The sequence below is a fragment of the Limulus polyphemus genome, unplaced genomic scaffold (assembly GCF_000517525.1).
Source record: "Limulus polyphemus unplaced genomic scaffold, Limulus_polyphemus-2.1.2 Scaffold3635, whole genome shotgun sequence".
In the NCBI taxonomy this organism is placed as follows: domain Eukaryota; kingdom Metazoa; phylum Arthropoda; class Merostomata; order Xiphosura; family Limulidae; genus Limulus; species Limulus polyphemus.
The window spans coordinates 10,614-18,805 of NW_013669245.1; the positions used below are offsets into that span (position 1 = coordinate 10,614).

The 8,192-nt window shown below is 31.2% G+C and overlaps 1 protein-coding gene across 3 annotated transcripts in view; it reads right to left on the reverse strand.

Annotated features, from left to right (window-relative positions):
• Positions 1-8,192, reverse strand: part of LOC106469733 (snRNA-activating protein complex subunit 3-like) — a 110,672-nt gene that overhangs the window by 9,001 nt on the left and 93,479 nt on the right. For 2 of the 3 annotated variants that reach the window (XM_013930246.2, XM_013930245.2), the window contains exon 5: positions 1,798-1,932. The exons of the other annotated variant lie outside the window; for it this stretch is intronic. In XM_013930246.2, coding sequence (XP_013785700.1) covers positions 1,798-1,932 — 135 coding nt within the window. The remainder of the gene's footprint in view (positions 1-1,797; positions 1,933-8,192) is intronic. 3 annotated transcript variants of the gene reach the window in all.

Here is an 8,192-nt window from a genome sequence, read left to right on the forward strand (position 1 = left end):
TCTTTATTATACAATAGTCATACTTGTAACTTGTTGAGTTATTCCGAAGTGGAATTACTTTATATTTCTACCTGGTTACAGGAAATATTACTTCATTACAAATACCTTTTATTTATTTCTGCCAACAAAGTTGTGCTCGGTTATTCATTTTGCATTATGAATTATTGTTGTAACAATATCTTTATATTAAGTTCTCTTAACAAGTTTACTCTTTATTATACAATAGTCATACTTGTAACTTGTTGAGTTATTCCGAAGTGGAATTACTTTATATTTCTACCTGGTTACAGGAAATATTACTTCATTACAAATACCTTTTATTTATTTCTGCCAACAAAGTTGTGCTCGGTTATTCATTTTGCATTATGAATTCTATGTTACCACTTTGGAAGTTATATGTTCTATCAGTACATTTACACAGGCTTCAGGTAGTGGTACTCCATGGGAAGATTTATGGCTTTACTTCGCTGAGAGATTGATTATTCAATGAGCTGACCTTGAATTTAGGGGCCCATACATTTTGACATACAGTCCGCCAACTTTGGAAAGATAAGACGTTATGCTGTTATTGTTTTTGAATAATTATATCTTTAATATTATTATCTGTAGTTATTTGGGTTCCATAACATAAATTTTGTTAGAATTGTCAATACACGTATTCAACTTGAGGTTAGCAATTAGTCTTAGCTGTATCTTTTCTCCTATAATATTCGCTTAGGCTAACCATGGTCTTTGTTATTTTAGGATTACCTGTAATTTATCTTACTAGTATATCAATCATTAGTTTAACTATATTGTTTTTCTTCCATACATATGCTATTGTTACTACTCACTTGGGGGATGATAAATCTGAGGAAAGATTATCTGATAAAGTTGACAGGTGTCCTCTCGTATGGAAGAATAAACAAGTTAGAGGAGTTGATGAACCCAACCGGTCAAAGAGGAAAGTGACAAGTCCTGAGAAGGAGAAAAACCAATGGAAAGAAAAGGTGATGGTGAATGCTCTATTTGAAAGCAGTACAAGCTAGGTAAAACTGAATTGCCTCAACAGGACGTAGATGATGATAGGAGTGGGAAAGATTGTATAGAACAGAAATGGAAGAGAGAGTAATTGGAGAAAATATCCAATCATCCTTCTGGGCAGCCCAAGTCTTGGAGAGAATTGAGCAGCCTAAGAACAAAATTTGATTTTGTGTGTGCAAAAGCTTTGCAATGTTTACTGATAATCTGCAAAATTTTGTGAAGATACACATACATTTTAAAAAGTTACAGTATACAACTGATTTATGGTTATTTTGGTGGATACGGGCTGAGTGGAATCCATCCAGACCATAGTCAAAGAGTTAATACATGTATGTGTGGGAACTATTTATGGTTTGTAGCATGCACAAAAATGTTCACAGCAGTGGCAGAAGATAATAGATTTTTGTTGTGTGTAGGTGAGTGTTTCTGAAGCCTTATTACTGCATTCTTCTGAAAACAAAATTAGAAATACCATATATGAGATCTAATTCTTTCATCTGAGTCATGATTAGAACAGCCCACACTTCATTTTTGTTTTCTTTAGAAAAACAAAATCTCACTGTTCATACTGATCTTACATATGTAAACATTTCACCATTTAAAACTACAGCCAAGCAAAAAGTAAATGAAAGAAGAACTAATGCAACATTTAAAGTTGTCTGCTAAACAATCTGTTAATCCACTTTACAACATCCTGTAGATTTTTCTCATCTAAAAATTTTTGAGTTGTGTAAAAACAAGACAAATATTAGAGTAATTAAGTGCATTATATACCTCTGCTCGTAATTCTGGAGGAAAATTAGGATTTTCACTAAAATCTCCTGGAACTGCTATATCTGATACACAGCCAATGCTATCTCTGAGTTGAATAAGTTTCTGTCGTCCTAGTACTGCTACCTCCTGGTCCACCTGCATAGCAAACTATCACGTTACACTATTGTATAAAATCTTATATTTTTGTTTTACATTATCATCATTAGTTAGAACATATTGACAGATTTATATGTAATGTTGAAACTTGAATCTTACAAGCAAACACGAGTTTACTAGACTTGACTCACGTTAGATATCACCTAGAGAAAATACACTCATTGTTTCTACATAATACATAAATAAAATATGCGGAAATGAATAACAAATATATTTATAATTTTTGTTTTTCAAAGGAAAAATATTTAAAGTTTTACTTCAGGACTAAGTATGCATCTACATGAAAAACTATAACAATTTTTATAATCTCATCCTTTTCAACAATTATCTTTAAATTAGGTCTACATGACATCCATAAAACATTACATCCATAAAACTGTTATAGCTGGACCTGAAATTATGCAAACTTCAAGTGATTATCCAACAAGTTGGGTAAGTTTAAAAAGGCTAATCATCCCAGGAAAACCTTTTTCTTTTCTTTTTTTTTTTGTAAAGCATGTTTGGTTAAAAACAATATAGCTAGAAGTGTGAACCAACAGATTTTAATGTTTTTAAGAAAAAATCTAAAAAATAAGTTTTGAAAACAATAGCCACAAGTGCAATAATTTCACAGGAGGAACACTATATGAAATACTGCTTGTTTATGTTGTTGTAAAGCTAAAGCTACACGGGAATCAGAATCCAATTTCTAGCAATAAAAGTCCAGATACTGCTGAGCCACTGGGGAATGAAATGCTGCAAGGATAGGAAGGGGGAAGTATAGCTTTGATAACCTTCTGTTAAGGCTTAGGTTGTAGATAATGTATCACACTTAAGATTCAAGTATATTATGTAATTTTTCATGTCTAAAAGTAATTATACTCAATGTTATTAGATTCAGAAACATAAACATAAGAATATACATAACCAAAGTGAATGGTTCAACCTACTAAAACAAACTTACAATAGACATTAACATTTTCCTACACTGAAAATGTACTTCTTATAAATTCTTACATCTGCTCACAGAATAGCTTTTCCCGACTTGTAATGCCCTCTATATACACAAATTTTCACTTGCCACTACACTTGATACTCCAACCTACCCTCATGTGTTTTCATGTGAGGCAGCTGTGTTATAGCATGCAAATAAACATTCAACAACCTTCCACTAATAACAGTGCGACACAACTCCTAGTACAGTTGACTCCCACTATGCAGCTTAGTCCAACTTCATTTTGAGATTGAGCAGCAGAAAAGGAAAAGACAAGGCAGTGGGAAGGAAGTGTGGAAAGTGGGAGAGATAGTAAGAATCTATCAGAAATACATTTTCAGTGTAGGAAAATGTTAACTTCTGATACAATATCAGATACAATATGTAAAAAAATTAGAGCTTAAAAATTAAGTACAGATATGGGTTCTCAACCCAAAATCAGGGTCATACCAACTTTACATTTTGCCTTATGCAAGACACATGAGATATAAATTCTGCACCCCTCCTAAAAAAAAATCGAATTTATCCTTGTCTCAAAAGATGCAAACTTGCACCCCCTATGGTTTGATGCTGTGTGTGGGTGCACTGCTCGCACTATCCTTAGTACAGCCCTGCCCAAAATATCCCACATTTAAAACAGCTATTCATTGTCTGCAAGTAAATATAAAGCTTACAATAAGTTAATGTGACAAATGATGTATCTTCACAACTATACGGGTCCCAGCAGATTTAGTAACTACCTCTCTTACTTGTGTACAGTTTATCACTGCCACATTTTAGTTTATACAATATCTTGTTTCATGTGTGATACTTTTTGTTTTTGGTCTATTGTCTAGAATAAAAAAAAACATCTAAGGTAAAGAAATGATTTTGAATTGCACCATCTTTCCTTCAGAAGTTAAAAGTTAACACAAATGTTATTTTTATAAATATATTTCAATAACTGTGTTGTGGTATCAATATTTTGCCTTATTTCTTCAATATTGATTATCTTATTATCAGTTATTTGTTCCAGGCTATTTAATCCTATAAAAGACACAAGATACTGTGTTATAAATACCATCTTGTGTAAACTATCAATTAGCTTATAGTTAGTTAACTGTAATTTAATTACCTTGCTAAAAATGAAATACCTTGTAATAACAAATGATACATATTCCCTTCATGTCCAACTTTAAATTCAGAAAACCTATTAACTGTGACACTCATTTTTTATATTCTGATGAATGTTATTTACACTATGTAGGTCAAACTTTCAATATTTTTTTATATCAAGAAATAATTCCACAGGTTAAAAAGTAAGAATAATGCTATGAATTATATATATAAATGGAACATTTCTCTACTCATCCACTTCAAAAAAAGTTCTACAATAACATTAGAAATTGTAGATACTGATTGACTTTATTGTGAGAATAATCCAGTTTGAAAATTAAGTGCACATACATCTGAATTATTGAGGTATGCAGGCATATCATGCATTTTCTACTTTCATATTTTAGTGAAGAAGTTTTTCACAGTTATATGTTTCTTCTAAGTATGTGCAGCAGTTTCATACAACATTTGGTCCAAGAAAGTCATTCAGTTGATTTTCCAGCTACTTTTTTCTTTGTCATTCACACCTGATCTGTCCATGGAAGGTATATATATATATATATATGGCTGTAAAGCTGCATCTTATGCATGAAAGTTGACAGCAACATCCTTCAATAATAGGTCGGGTGATATATCAAGGTTACAACCTTCCTTATGATTGAATGGAAATGACTAGTCACATGGGTAGCACTAGCCATGTGACTAGTCTCAAGGAAGTAAAATCAGCATGATCAATTCACAACTTCAGTGAAGGCAACTGTCCAGCTTCCAATACAAGTACACATAATGTGTATAAATAAAAATTGTTTTCATTTTGTATCACGCTTTGTGTCTAGTCCATTTATTTCTTAGTACTGGCTCAGTTCTCTAAGAATTCAGTATTACTTTGCAATTATATAGAGAACCTACCTAATTTACTATTTCAAGAAATCAGTTTAGCTGAAAATAGCACAGCTCCTTTCCTTTTGACTATCTATTATTCTGGGTCATTCTCCTATCATGTCATGTAGACTTTCTTGGCATGCAGTCAAGACATGCTAGTCATGCTCTGCATGACAAATCAGAAAACCAAAAATGTGGCAATAATACTATAAAATAAAATGTATCTTCTTATATTTAATTTTTTTTTATTGTGCTTACTTTTTTTGTGCTGCACAGTATTCTAATCCTCAAGCAATGTGAGCTCTGCAAACCTAGCCTGGCATTTCCAACAGTATCCTGTTTTCTGGAGCTCATAAAAGTAATATAACTCAAGCCATACAATGCTAAGATAGCATGACAGCTAGTGCATATGTAGAAGTTCAACAACAACAATATTGAAATCACACACTTTTGCGTGATTCTGTGTTGTTTTTTTATTGGTGCAGTTGCATACACACAACCATAGTACAGGGTGAGTAAACCTATTCCATATTTATATTTTGTTTTTATCTTGAGGATAAGACATTTACTTTTCTACTGGAATGACTACCAGTATCACAGGTGACACGTGTACTGAGATGGATGGCATTATATATCCTTGTATATAATTGCAGACTGGAACAAGATACATCTATCAACAGATATACAGATCTAGGCAGATCTATGGCTAAACTTCTCCAGTAAATTTTGTCTTCTGTTCAGTTCTGGCTTCTTTGCTTGTGTTCTATAACTCTACAAACATAGCCTTGGTAATTTTGATCAACATTGTAACCATAAAATTATAAGTATTAAGTGTAACTTAACAAAATTTGACAAACTTTTATTAAGCACTACAAGTCTGTTGTACACACAAAAAAACAAATTTTTTAATAATGTATTTTTACTACAGCTTTGTCTGTGAATTCACAAAGCCTTTACTGAGGCAGTATGAATGAAAGAAGATTTTTATGCTAAGAATAAAAACACTTCTTTTTATCTTAGTTTTTAATTTTCACTTGCATAACTTCTAGTACCTCCATTGAATATAATATTTGTTCAGTAAATAATTATACTTTATCTTTTATTTTCTCTACTCTAACACTACATTCAGCAAAATCATATGTATTGTAGCTGAAAAATATGAAATAAAATCAAAAATACCTTCTGTTTTACTAGAATGACTGCAGATTGTAACAAAAAATTAAAATTATTTATCTTATAAGCTTCAGACTTCTTAACTTTTCCCTGCTTTCATTTAACTTTAGTGTTTTATTGCTCTTTGAACCATGTCCAACTACCATGACAAGCATGTAAATCATTGGGTGTGATAATGGAGTAAACAAATGGATCAGATTACATCATACAAGTCTAACTGCATATGTTCTTCATGTACTACTCATGAAGTGATGAAAAAAAAAATTCTTATTTAACTGAATATGGTTTTAATTTTTACCTCAGCTCTATGCCAGTTTACATTCAATTGGCCATTTTTGTAAGCAGCAATATTATTTTTTTAAATATGTTGGTTGACCAAAATATAATTTATGTAGCTTTCAAATATGAATTTTAGAAAACAAAAACATATCACTCAATAGATTAGATTGTATAAAAACTATTGTAATTTATTTGGATTTCAAACTAATTTATAAATAGGTTAAAAGATTTTATTATTTTTCACAGCAACATCCTTGGGTCCAATCATATTGGGCTCTGACATCAAATTATTGACTTTCACCACTCAAAAAAACAGATGATTTTGTAACTTATGGAGTACACAATTTACTTTTTCTATTAGTTATAAACATATCTAATAGCAATATCAAGAGAGAATTACAGAAATTTATTAAAATGCAGAAGGCATGGTAGGGGTGTGACAATATGGGATAACAAATATAATATTTCAGTAAACCAAGAAGATAAGATGTTGATTATTTATATTCTAGCTTGTCAGTATATACAGTCTGAAGCAGTTGTAAGGGAACAGAAAAATCTATAAATGAGAATCACAGCTCCGCCAACTCGTATGATTCTTGAGAGTTGCAGACTGAGAATTTATTTAAATGTTTCCTTTTAAAATTATGTTTTGATGTCAAGCTTATTGATATATATGATAATAAAGTTAATTCCATGAATGTGGGTGGGAGTCAGTGTGCATGTCATGACCTTTTGTAGAGTTACATTCAAAAGTTAATTAAACTACTTTATAGTTCAAAGTGTAATATTATATAAATTTAAAATTCTTAATTTTAAAATGATATATATATAAATAAATTAGCTTCACTTGCTGTATCACATGACTCTTCTTCAGTCCAAACTGCCCATTTTTACACTTTTTGCAACCTCTATTTGGTTTTGTAACTTTCTGTGCAATTTCTCACTTATACTATTTATGGGGATATAAGCAATAAAGTAAATGCCACATGCCATGTCTACATAAAGCATCCCTCTGACACTTATTATTTACATTTACCAATAGAAAGTGAAAATTTCACTTAACTGACACCTACAGGGTCTAAAGGCATTGGTCAAAGTAGATTTGAATATGATGGCATGATTTTCTTTGTATGCTCTGCCTGATTAGGTATGGAAATCATTTTAAGCCATTTCTATTTTAATTAGACACCCAGGTCAATTATACAAATTTTAGGACATTCTATTTCACAGGCTTGGAAATATTTCCAATTATAAATCAGATAATTATATAAAAATAAATTTTAGACCACATTATCATTACATTAAATTAGGGTCAAATTTTGACATCAGCTTTGATAGTAAAAATCTTGAAGAAGATTAAATTTCAAAATACTAAATTATTTTTTTATCTATATTTATTATTTATTGTTATAAAATTAACTAAAATTAAAAATTTATCATAAGTAATTTTAAATCAATTAAATGAACAAATGTACTTTGTGTAGTTTGACATGAGAATGCTGGTAACTCGATCTGTAGTTCATACAAAACTGTCCAGCATAATAAATACTGTTACAACAGCAGAATTCACATGATGCTGGTAACACATAATGAGTATCTAGAACGTTCGTGAAGGCTCGATTATTTACCAGACGCTCTCCATTTCATATATATATAAAACCGGCGAGAAGTGACAGCATAGATAGATATAGATAATTGAATGGCAGACAGGCAGAGATAGAGACGGACAATTGAGTCAAGTGCGGTAGTAAGTAAAGTGCGTGAATCGTTTCTTGTGAATTATAGTGTGTGTTTAAGTTAAAGTGACTGTGGAAATTAAGTGTATTGCAAAGTTGTA